The sequence below is a fragment of the Lepidochelys kempii genome, chromosome 6, assembly GCF_965140285.1.
Source record: "Lepidochelys kempii isolate rLepKem1 chromosome 6, rLepKem1.hap1, whole genome shotgun sequence".
NCBI lineage: Eukaryota > Metazoa > Chordata > Testudines > Cheloniidae > Lepidochelys > Lepidochelys kempii.
Window position 1 is genome coordinate 126,981,981 of NC_136385.1, and position 12,688 is coordinate 126,994,668.

The 12,688-nt window shown below is 52.4% G+C and overlaps 1 protein-coding gene across 2 annotated transcripts in view; it reads left to right on the plus strand.

Annotated features, from left to right (window-relative positions):
• The window catches only part of NID2 (nidogen 2), a 53,896-nt gene that overhangs the window by 19,835 nt on the left and 21,373 nt on the right, over nucleotides 1-12,688 (plus strand). For both annotated transcript variants that reach the window (XM_073350138.2, XM_073350137.2), the window contains exons 4-8: nucleotides 879-1,594; nucleotides 3,869-4,018; nucleotides 4,108-4,353; nucleotides 5,698-5,898; nucleotides 7,182-7,412. In XM_073350138.2, the coding sequence (XP_073206239.2) occupies nucleotides 879-1,594; nucleotides 3,869-4,018; nucleotides 4,108-4,353; nucleotides 5,698-5,898; nucleotides 7,182-7,412 (1,544 nt within the window). The remainder of the gene's footprint in view (nucleotides 1-878; nucleotides 1,595-3,868; nucleotides 4,019-4,107; nucleotides 4,354-5,697; nucleotides 5,899-7,181; nucleotides 7,413-12,688) is intronic.

Consider the following 12,688-nt stretch of genomic DNA (forward strand, 5'->3'; position numbering starts at 1 on the left):
GTTGAGCTTGTGAAATGGCAGCCGTTCTGTACATTATCACTGTTCTCAAGGACCAGCTGTTCTGCGCACAGCTGACCTCAGCCGTAAAGAACAAGGGAAGAAAAAGAAAAAAAAAAATGCAGAAAATGTGACATAAAAACACAACTGTTTCTAAAGAAACGTTTTTTCCCACAAGGCACTAGTGCCTTTTAAGGCCGGGCGCAGCTCAAATCGCAGGCTGGTTAGAGCTGATCAAATTGAATTAAAAAACAGCTGTGAAAACATATGGAATGGGATTTTATAAGAAATAAACTTTTGATTTTTCCTCCTGACCTAATAAATATTGACCCTCTCCTGTGCCAGAAAGATCATTGCTGAAATTTTCAAATGGGATGAGTGATTCCAAATTAAGGGGGGCCAATTTGAGGCCCCTTAAGGGAGGCAGTGTAGTGGAGAGAATACTGCACTCAGGAGACCTGGCTTGGCCATTGGCTTGTTGGGTGACCTTGGGCAAGTCACTGCCCTGCTTTGTTCCTCAGTTTCCCCATCTGTAAAATGGAGATGATGATACTGGTCCTCCTTTGTAAAGCACTTGGAGATCTACCGATGACAGGGGCTAGGTATTATTAAAGGGGTCTGTTTATTGAGAGGGTGAGTAGTTAGCACTTTCTGAAAATCAGGCCCCTTTAAGGTGTTTCAGGTGTTTGCCCCCCCAAATTACTCGCCATTTCTGACCGTTTTGACCCATAGCTCCAGTTGTACAGTCTTTTCTCAGGCAGATCTCCCATGGAGCACAGTGGGAGATTTTGTCTGAGCAGGAGTTGCTGGATGGGACGCTCTGTGATTTGTAAGCAGCTGTAAATAGCAGTGGCATGTAACTGTTTGTAATTTGTCTCTAGAACAAGCAACTCAGGGATTCCTGGCGTATGGGCCTTCCACATTGGCAGCACCTCCCCGCTGGACAATGTCATGCCAGCTCGAGTTGGTGAAAAGCCTTCTGAGGGGCATTCCCAGCAAACTCCGGAGAGCACGCTCAGCAGTGCCACCTTGGAGCAGAACATCCTGGATGCTGACTACCCCGATGAGAACATAGACTATGCCGAGCCCTTTTACGATGAGAACGAAGAAGACGACATTGAGTACCCGACCGAGCTGGTGCCTGATGTTTACACGAGACTTGATGTTTTGTACAGCGAGCCAAGACACTCCGGTGCCAGGCTGGATTCGGAGCTGGAATCCACATTGCCGTATCCGGTGTCCAGCCGTCGCCCGGCCTATCCTGAAGTGCCCGGGATGAAGGAAGGCCCATCCCAGCTGCCTCCTGCGTTGGAAGATGAAGTGGAGTCCTCCCAAGAAACAGGAATCAGAAACCCATCCTCACTAGAGACCGAGGACAGCCTGCTGGAGCTAACGACCCAGGGGCTGCCAGCAAACCCTGAACAGGACAATGCCCAGCCCTACCCAGACAGTGGAACTGTACCGTCCGAGACGGACATCTTTTCAGTCTACCCACAGGGGGAGGTCATGCTTCAGGGCTACCCAGAGAACTCCCCTCCCTTTAATCGTGGGAGGCAGGTAGTTGGTGTGGACGAAGACGGCAGCTTTAACCGGGAGGGTAAGTGAATTGAATCCAAAGTGTCTGTAACTGATTTCCAGCTGTTGGGTTTCTTTGTAGCTAACAACGTTTTCACCAAAAGGACCTGTTTGTTGATCAGGAAATGAGTGAAATTAAGATCCACTGAGCCAGAACCTTCCCTAGCGTAAACTGGCATCGACTGCATTGAAGCCAGCTGGACTTAGGAGTTGACTTCCACTGAAGTCCGGGGAGCGACGCCGATTCACACCAGCTGAGGATGTGGCCCATCGTGAGCGATTTAACTTGGCGATGTCCCGCAGAACTTTGAATATCATATCCACTGAGCAGTAAATGACCTTCACCCCAGCAGTGTGAACTGAAAGCAGAGTAACACAAGGCCAGATTCTGATACCCTTACCTAGAATTCAGCTACATCAAAGGGAAGGGAGATTTAGCTTAAGGTTCGGAGTGTGGAAGTACAGATAATACAGTGGCAGGAGCATTGTTATTTTGGGCATTGTTGGGAGGGGGTCACGGTATAACCCTACACTGGCTTTGGGTGAGAGAGATTTCTCCACCGCAGGGAACTAATTGCCAAGATAACACATTTGACAAATGCTTCTAATATTTAGAAATCTTATTTTTTAACTTCCTGTAACAAGGGTATGAGGGGCTGCCCCGGCTCCCAAAAGGCAGGGGAGCTACGTGAACTCTTAGGGGGATTGGACGATCCAGAACAGAGCGAACTCCAAGCTTACTCCAAGCTTCATACTCCACAAGGACCAGGTGGAGGTGACGAGATTGCCTGAGAGTTTTTTGGAGACTTTTTAAGGACATGGTAATGGGGCCAGATCCCTTGGTCCTACACCGGGGATGGGGGGGGCAGGAATGTGGGAGAAGGTAATGAGTCCCCAACAGCAGAACCGTCTCGGTGGGAGGTAGCGTCTTTGTGTGAGAAGCTTGCATTGGCTGGCTCATTGTGCTTGTCTGTCCCTATGACAGCTGGCACAAGCCGGAGGGAGCTCTGCCAGATGTCCTCCTGAGTGAGCTGACAGGGAAGGAGAGTAAGGAGTTGTTGTTATTGATGTGCAGAGAGAGCGGGGTTGGGGATTCCAGCCCTTCTGAAGGATGAGGCATGATGTTTAACAGCTGCCAGATAAAGGACGTAGCCTGGCTGTTGGGTGAGAATTACAAGCTGCATGAGAAAAAGTTGGCCAGGAAGGTGAAAAGCAAGAAATTCCAGAAATTGAACCTTTCAGCCATTGCAACGACGGGCAGTTGAGAACTGGCCCTTACCAAGGCAAATGCTCGAGAGCACCAAGGCCAGCTGTAGTTGTGTGTGAAGTTTGACGTACGCTGGGCCAAACTCGCCCCAGGTGTGATTGCACTGAACTCAAGGACGTCGGCTCTTTTACGGTGATGCCCACAAAGGCTGCAGCTTTGTAAGCCACTTCGCTCTAGTGAATCGTGGCATATGAAATGAGGTCACGCACGGGCCCAGGGCAGACCAATGGTGATCGTGTCTCTCAGTATCTAGGAGGGATGCAGGCTGGAGTTTTCACTTGGGGCTAAGGAGTTAGGTGCTAAAATCCCATTGATCTTCAGTTGCGGTTGGGTGCCTAACTCCCTAAGCCCCTTCAAACCTCCCAGCCTACATGAATTTTACAACTGTCCTTTCCTACAGTACAGGGCGGTAATTAAGAACATCTCCCCGTGTACACCCTTGAGAATGGCCAGTGGAGGTGTTGGGTTTCATCATTCACACAGTCACCAATCCCACCCCAGTCTGTGGCAGGGGGGAGTTCACCCCTGTGGATGGGGACACTGGCTGGCTGCAGACCCCATGATGGAATAGAGTTTGCAGGTTTCCTGTACCTCTGCAATTCTCCTTGGGAAGGATTTTTCCATTACTACATGCCTGGCACCTGGGTAGAACTGGGGAATGGTGGAAACCACTGGCTGTCTCTCTAGGGCATTTATAAGGCACCTATTGTCTTGTTCACCCGTGGAACACCTATCGTGTTTTCAGTTGTAGCGGGTGTTTGCAGGCCCCGATCCTTCAGTCCTGCTGCAGGCTAAACTCCCTTTGGGGTCAGCGAGAGCTTTGTCTGTGCAGAATCCCACCCACCTTGAAGGGACAGCTGACTGTCCAACTCCAAACAACGACGGCGAGATGGCAGGTGTTGTCAGGTTTCCTTTAAGATCTGAAGGTTTTGTCCTTCTTTGTACAGCTTTGCTAGTAGACTGCTGTGCAACTGGCGATGTGCGAAGGCATGGTTCCTTACTACGTGCTAACCTGTGCTTTGCGTGTAGGGTTCACGTACAATACCGCCAGCAAGGAAACCTGCCAGTGGAACCAGAGCCTGTGTTCCCAGCATGCCTTCTGCACGGACTACGCCACTGGCTTCTGCTGCCACTGCCAGCCCAAGTTCTATGGGAACGGCAGACACTGCTTGCCAGAAGGTAAATTGTAGCGGGTGTTTGCAGGCTTCAAAGCTTCTGGCATTGACTTGTTCTTTGAGACTGATCCAAGGCGTCGTGTCTTCTTCCAGGGGCCGCTCACCGTCTCAACGGTAAAGTAAGTGGGAATCTCCTTGTGGGACAAACGCCCGTGCGGTTTAGTGCCGTTGACTTACATGCCTACATAGTTGGAAACGATGGGAGAGCCTACACCGCCATTAGCCATATACCTCAGCCGGCAGCTCGTGCGCTCATGCCGCTGACTCCAATCGGAGGTCTCTTCGGGTGGCTTTTTGCTCTGGAAAAACCAGGCTACGAGAACGGCTTTAGTGTCACTGGTAAGTGGAGTGTGTCACGTTTGACTACGCAGTGCAAACAGGGCATGGGCTGGGGCCCATTGTTCCCCAGGGGAGCCTCTCCCGTTGACTTTGGGGGGCTCTCAAGGAGTGAGAGGGGTGGCATGAAACAGCTAATCGTCAGGAACGCCCAGTGTCTTCTGAGCTGCTGCTTGTTTTCTCCTTCTGAATCTCCAAAGTTATGGGGCTGGTTCTACTGATGGAGGAAACTAGTTATTCTGGGGGATTGTGGCAGGGTTAGCTGCCTGCCATCCACACCCTCCCCCCCAGCCAGGCATGCTTCTGTGGTGCCCTGCTAACAATTTCTCCCCTCTTCAGGGCTCTCCCGTTACATTCCCTTCTCCCAGGCCCTCCTGGCCAGGCTTTTATTTCCTTTTCCCCATACGGCAAACCAGAGCTACGTCTGACACAGTAACTATTCCCCTGCTGGGCTGAGGCTCTGACCCTGCCCCTCAGCAACTCTCCAGACCGCCGTCACGGTGGGAGCCTTCTGGTGGGACCACCTGATCCAACCCAGGTGTGGCTCCTTTGTAATCAGGCCTGGCTAGGCCTCGGGCCTCTGGGACAGGGGTATTAAGTTGTCTTGTGTAATGGTTATATACTTCCTTAAATTTCCCCTCCTCTCCTCACACCTGATGTCTTTCAACCTTGAGCGCCCTAACCCCCATTCCTCCTTTTTATTCCCCTTATGTGACACTCCCTGTCTGCTGGCTGGTCTTCTCTGGAGCTCTCCTGGAGTGGCCAGAGGGTTCACTACAGGGGCAAGAGGCATTTCTCTCCCCCCGGGACTAAGGCCCATAGCCAGTGGGAGGTAGGTGCCGCAATACCTCCGAGGACTGGGGCTTAAGTGTGCTGTCTCTGGGTGCTCCCAGACCCCGCAGACTTGGAAGCTAAAGCACCAAGCAGAATCTCCATCTCCCTGTGATCCCATTACACCAGTGTTGGCCCAGCCTTTACACTGAAAACGTTATTGCCAAAAAACTTCTGAACGCGTAGTGCGAACTCGGGTTTGGACTCCAAGTGACTAGCAGCGTTGACCTATTCCGGGCTGGGTAACGACTTGGATGTGTAACCGATTAGTCTCCCCTTTGTAGATGCAGGCAGTGTGTGATATTAGCACATGCAGATCTTTAAAACAGCCTCTTGAATCAAAAGGCTTCAGAAAAGGTCGGTATTATTGACTGGTATTTTCTGGTGCCGCTCTGTGCTAATGATCGGTTTGTGTTATCTGTCTCAAATATACTCTAAGGAATGGGTAAAAAGATTGTTCGTTTATCCATTAAAACGGCTGTAGCAGAGCTTGGTTTTCTTCCCTGTTCATTGTAGGTGCTAAATTCACCCACAGTTTGGAAGTCACTTTCTACCCAGGAGAGGAGAAGGTCCATATCACTCAAACAGCTGATGGCCTGGGTCCAGAAAATTACCTAAGCCTTAAGACAAATATTCAGGGCCAGGTGCCTTTTATTCCGGAGAACTTTACTGTCCACATTGCACCGTACAAGGAGCTTTACCACTACTCTCACTCAGGTAGGACTGAAGGACTCTCATGCATTGTGTGTTTTTGTTTTGCAGAGCAAATGTTGTTCGCCTGCTCTTAGCCAGGCTGCCCACAGCTTGATATACACACTGGAATTCCGCAGTGTTCTGCAGGGTTTTTTCAAGTAACCAATGGTCATTTTTAATTTTTTTCCACCAGTATCTGCTGAGAAACTGCTTCCTTGCAGCACTCACGCTCTCCCTTTTCTAGGCAGAAGGACTCAGTGCATTTCCGGGTCTCCTATAACATTCTCCCAGCCGAAAAGGGCTGGACTGCAGAGATGGAGTCCAAATCCCAGATCAAAATCCTCCCCTGAATTTGGCAGATGGGCTCTGCCTCGTTGAAGGGATCAGCCGAAAGCCAGGAACCGAACAGTCCAGAATATTGGGGTGTTTGGAATCCAGAGCTGAGCCCTGACTCGGATTTTGTAATCTCAGATTGGCATGGCTGCCATTGTAACGTGGCTGCAGGAGTCACGTTTGAGTGATAGACCGCCTCCCTCCCATCATCTTCCTCCCCCACCCTGTGCTGTGCATGCTTGCTCATCATGAAATCACTACGTTTCCTGCTAGGGTTGCCAACTTCGTAATATTTAAAAATGGAATCTCTCCCGCCCTGCCTCTTCCCCCCCCGGGGCCCTGCCTCTGCCCTGCCTCCATTTGCTCCTCATTCCCCCTCCCCCTGTCGCCCGCTGGTCTTCATGGCTTCCCCCCCACAGCCTGGTTCAGGAGGGACTCTCCTGCGGAGCTGGGGTGGGAGCTGCAGCTGCCCGATGCAGGTAGGAAGCGGCTCTGGCTGAGTAGGGGCTGGCGTGGGTGATGACCCAGAGCCTCCCCCGCCCGCAGTAACTGGACTTTGGTTGTCCGGTCAGTAGATCTGACTGGACGCTATCAGGTCCGCTTTTCAATCTGGCCACCCTATTTCCTGCATGGCAGTGCTCAGGGCTAACCAAAGGCCATTGGCCCAAGCCCAGTGCTCACATCTCCAGAGAGCGAAAGTATCATAGTCATCAGTGCACAGAATTAGTCTGTGAAAACACGGTTGTATTTATTCCTTTCTTCGTCTTCTCCCCCACCCCTTCCCCATTGCTTGGGCTTATCCACCAGTTGTTGCATTACTCCTTGGAGCAGGGACTCCATGTTTGGAAAGTGCCCAGCCCAGCAGGGCCTGCATCCCTGATGGGAGCCTCTAGGCACTGCTGCGGTGCAAATAATAATAATTCATCAAGCTACCGCGTGCTTGTGTGACCAGGGTCCTTTACGCTGTTTTGCAGCCGTGACTTCCACAGCTTACCGGCGGTATTTCCTCACCTTTGGGAGTATCAACCAGACCTTTGCCTACCGACTGCACCAGAACATTACCTTCCAGGACTGCCTGCCCGCCCGCCACCACAGGGTCGTTCCTGCCGTTCAGCGGCTGAGCGTGGATCGGATCTTCGCTTTGTACAACGACGAGGAACGGGTCCTGCGCTACGCCATCGCCAACCAGATTGGCTCCAGCGAAGGTGAGCTCTGCCGAGTCCTCCCCGACTCCGTTGGCCTGTTGAAAGCAAGGGCCGAATTCCCTGCCGGTGCAACGCCCCCACTTTCAGCGAGGCCTAAAACAGCAGGCGGCAAGGAGAAGGAAGATCGGTGTCAGTCTACCGTGACTACAGGCATGGCTGTGAGCGGAGCGATGAGCTGCATCACCGGGACTAGACCTGGGGGGCCTTGTGCCACTGAGTCACAACCCTCCCCTGCTTCCCCTTGGTCCCTGGGGGTTGTGATTTCCTAGCAGTAAATTGCACCACCCCCCAGTGGCTCAGCGGGGCTGGGCAGGGGGTGGACGGGATAGAGTCAGAGCTCTCTGTTCATCTGCTCTAGGAGGAGTGACCGGCTGACTCCAGTGGCCCCAGACCAAAGGTCTCGGTAGCCCATGCGCAAGGGCAAGGTGAATTTTTCCTCCTCTGCACAGACACATGGTCCACGTGGCAGTCTGGCCCTGGGTGTAACTGCTGGTGGAATGATACAGTTCCTGTGAGCACACCCAGGCTTGTACACGCTCCAATTTTCCCTGTAGAAAATATCTGTGGAGCTCCTGTAGGCCGTGTGGACAGGGGCCAAATGCCGCTGACCTCTCTGGCTTTGCCCCGTTTTCACCCAGGTGGAGTTTCCCCACAGCTGTTAGATGACTATGAAGGGATTGGATTTTTTGTCCTGCTAAGCACCTGCCATGATGATAGATCCCTGCAGGACTTCATCTGCTCAGGATTTGCCCCCCAGCAAAAGCTGTTAGTTTGAGTGCCTGGGGTACCAGCGAGGGTTTTGCTGGCAGGCCTATGCTGTGCTTTGAGACACGTTGTTTGTAGGCAGCTTTTTCCCGCTGTAAACTCTGCTGCACGGCTGGGTACAAAGCTATCCATGCTGCGGGCAGAGCTGGTCCAGAATCGCCCTGCAGTGTTGCTTCGTGCTGAGTTTTATTCTCAGTGTTGAAAGGCAGAACTCTGGGGTCTGGTTGGTTTGTTGGACTTGCAAACCCTCCCCAGCCATGAAAAAATGTAGTGACAGGCCAGGTGGAAAGCAAGTACCCTCCCCGCCCCACACCTCCCACCCCCATCTCCTCCTGCCTTCTCTTGGCAGAGGTCTGTCTCCAGGCTGGCATAGCCAGTGATACGGTGGCCCATAGTTTGAAATACAATGAACCCCATTTCCCAGCAGCCACTGCTGCTTCCTACAACTTCAAAACTTTAGTCAAGAAAGTGGTACCATTTACCCCGGCTTTGTGAACTTTCACACGATTCCGCTTTGGCTCTAAGACAAAAGTAAAGTAGCAAAAATGGGGATTTTTTTCCACCCAGCTCTACTGTGGTGGTGTCCTGTGTTAGAGGAGAACGAAATAGCTAGGTTGGTAACACAGCTACAAACGGACTTGGTGTCTCCTCATTCAAAAATGCACCGGGACATCCACGTGTTACCCATCTAGCCATTTCCATCCCTTCTTGCACAGCATCAGGACAGCCCGTTTGCAGAGTGGGGTGGAAATTCCACATTGCTGCTTCATTATTTTTGCTCTCCAGCCAAAGCAGATTCTACATTAAACCTTACTGGGAGTTCTGTGTACGGGGTGTGTGTGTGTGTGTGTGTAAGTAATCTCTGTCTAATCTACTGGCCCAGGAGTTGCTCAAGAAAAGATAGAAGAAAAGCTCTCTCTATGTCTGTACAGGACCAGATTTGGAGCCAGATGCTGTATTCCTTTTATTTCCCGGAGTGGGAGTGGGGTGATCAGAGGTGGTGCCGAGTGTATTTCGTAGTACCATGTGTGCAGTGGGCATTGTTCTGGGTGCGTCTGGCAGCAGTGTAAAGACTCCAGGGGCGCTGGATCAGGCCCCGGCTGTGTCTGCATCGTTACCTGTTGAGTTGCATATCACCATCGGTGGCGAAAAGACAGAGAAGCCGGAAGGCCTGAAGTGTGGATATACCATGGGAGAGAGCTGATTAAGGCCAGGTGGGTGGGTGCTAGCCACCGTCTGGTTGGTTAGGTGGGGGACGCTGGCTCTTCTCTGTCTCCCGCTGCTGCCCTCAGAGTAGAAAGCTGGTAATCCCTCCGAAGAGGGATCTTCCTCTGAGTGGAGCCTGAAACCCAATCTCCCTGTTGGTCCCCAGGGAGCTGTTATCTAATTGGAATGCGTGTAGGACAACACAGCTGTCTGCGCTTTCTGGGAGCCTCATTGTTTCCAGGAGGATGGAGTCAAAGGGCCGTGTCCTTCCTGAATCAGTAATTGGGAGCCAGAGCTATTGACCCCCCTCTTCCCTTCCTGACTGTGTGGAATTTAAAGGGCACGTTGACTCTCGCGGGGGCAATCACCTGGGAGTGGAGCGCTCTTCCCCCTACAGGGTGAAGAGAGAGGGAGCGTGCAGGGTGGATGTGCTCTGCTTAAGGAGCCGCTCCTTGGACAAAAGCCTCCCCAGCCTCCTACTCCAAGCAAGTAAATTAGCTCCAGCTCTTGGGGTCAGGAAGTCAAGCCATTTAATAGAGGCCATAAAGGATCCAAAGGGGGATGCTCCTGTTGGCTAGCCAAGTGCAATAATGAGATAGAGGAGGAAGCTTTTGAGAGCACAACCAGGACCGAATGTGAGAGGGATTCAGAGTCTGCAACTCAGGGACGTCTCAGTGTCGGGGGCTTGTAGCAAACGAATTACACCAGGATCACGGCCAAGGCTGCGTAGCGCCCACCTGGGCTGATCGCAGAGATGGGCATGAGAACCCAGGTCCCAGCACCCCCAGAACTTGGGGGAGATTCAGATCCGCAGGCTGCTCCGCTGCCAGCCCTTCTCGGTGTAAAGGGGCAAAGCAAAACCGGGTCCGCGGGAAGGCTGGGGCTGGAGTTAGCAGCTGCGATTTGTAGGTGGGGCTGTGCTCCGGCCACAGCCAGCAGAAGCCCCGGCAGCCTCCCGAAAGCCAGGCAGTGTGTGCCCGGGGGCCTTGGGCTGGAACGTTCCCAGTGCCGGTCCGATGCATTCTCAGCAATACGCTTCTGGCTGGAGCTGCCGGAGTCATGTTAGTCCCACGCTAGTGGGAGTTCTGCTGCTAAAGCCGCTCCTGCATGCTGGGCTGAATCTACGCTGGGCCGGGCAGCTTGTCTCTGGCCCAGAGCATGTGCCCTGGTGAGTAAGGAGCTGTAAAATGCCTGAGTGCTCCCCCGGCTGGGCTTCCTGGATCACACATCACAGCCTGGTAGGAGAGCAGCCCTTGCAAGCCCCTGGTCCCTGTGCAGGTTGATGGGGAGTGGGGGAAGTCCCAGCCCTCGTGCATTGGCCAGCACAGCTACACCCAGTCCCTTACTCAGGGCTTCTGGTGAAAACACAGTCCAGCCCTATGGAATCCGATTCATGGAGTCCAAGGCCAGACAGGACCATTGTGATCGTCCAATCTGACTGCCTGCATAGCCCAGGCCAGAGAACTGCCCCTGGATAATTCCTGCCACAGGGCTTTTGGAAAAACAGCCAACCTTGATTTAAAAGTCACCGATGGAGAATCCACCACAACTCTTGGCAAATTGTTCCCCTGGTTAATTACACTCGCCCTTAAAAATGTACACCTTATTTCCAGTCTGAATTTATCTGGTCTCAACTTCCAGCCATTGGAATGATTTTGTGGTTTGCATTCGTTACCCAGAGGGGTATTCTGGGACCTGTCCAAATGTACAGTAGATCACACCTGCTCCCTCTAGAGTCGAGACGGTAACATTATAAATCAGGGTGTTCTTCCAGCTGGTTTTCAGATGGGCCAATGTAGATCATGCCAGTTTCCATCAGGAAACCCCATGAAAACGCAGAAGCAGAGGCTAAATCATTTGAATTACGAGCTTGGTTGAAAGCTGGCGAGTCTTTACTCACTTCGTAAGGTGAGGTCAACAGGCGTTTTGCTCGTGTAAGAACGGAATATAGACTTCAGGGTTTGGTCCTGACTGGTCTGTATTTATTTAAAGCTGGTGGAACTTTACCATCCTGGAAAGTCCTTTCGTTGAGTTTTTCAGGGTTGTTTCTAGGAGACCTTAACCAGCAGTTCTCGATTTCCTCGCAAACTTGCAGCTGGTCAGGGTAAACATTTTCAAAAGCACCTATGTCACCTAGGCCCAGATCCTCAAAGGCATTCAGGCATCTAACTCCCATTGAAATCAATGACTTCCCTGAGACTTAGGCTCCTAAGCCACCTAGGTGCTATTGAAAATGGGAATTAGAATCCTAAATCACTCAGGGGCTTTTGAAATTTCTACTCAAGGGCCCAATCCAGCACCCATTGAAGCCATGCAGACTCCATGGGAAAGACCCCCTTGGACTCCACTGGGTGTTGGGTCAGGCTCCTCTCCATTATGAACTGATCTTGCCAGTGAATTAAGAGGTAACCTAGAGACAAAGTCCAAAGCCGAATTCAATCTCTCCCTGACTTCCCTAAACAAGGAACTTCAAGAGCCAGTCCTGGCTTTGCCCAGGCACCGTGCAGGGGGCAGCACATAGGAACAGACTGGGGGCAGATTGTTTCGGAGTCACACTCTGCGTCCTGGTTTCCCCCTGCTCCGTGGGGGACGCACCCTGGCACAGGTGCGTTGGCTGTTGTGTTGGCAGGCTCGAGCCAAAGCTGCACTGTTTTCCATCCTTTCACGTGCAGGAGGAGCCTATCTATGGGGAGCCCGTCTAGCGGATTAAGGGGGTGCCTTCCACCTCCTTATGGTCTATATGGGATGCAGGACAGAGCAGCGTCCAGCCCCAAATTAGCCAATAGCTGCATCCCCAGCAGCATGTACTGTGGTTCTTCCTTTATTTGGGTGACCAGCTGTGCTTGGTTTAGCTTTAGAAAGTGCCAGCAGGCAAGGTGCATTCACTCACCATTGCGTGCCTGGGTCTTTCTGCACCTCTAGGACACCATTATCCTCCCGATCTGCACAGCACTGGGATGTTCTTCCCCCTCTCTGCATCCGACGCATGTAAGGGGAGCAGAATGCCACAGGCCAGGTTCGCCTGGTGGGTTAGAGAACTTCGCCCTTCTGCTCTGTGTGCGAGTGATACGGTGGCCAAGGGGCAAGCTGTAGTGGCACCAGCGGCATCTTCATTGCCTAGCCCATGCCGTACAGCTGTGTGCCCTGGGGAGGCAGTGTGGTTCAGTGGGTAAGGCCCTGGACTGGGAGTCGGGAGAGCTGGGTTCTGTTCTGAGCTCTGCCACTGCCCTGCTGGGTGACCTTGGGCAAGTCACCTCATTTCTGTTTTCCTTCCTTCCCTCACTTTGGGGCAGGGAGACTCTTGC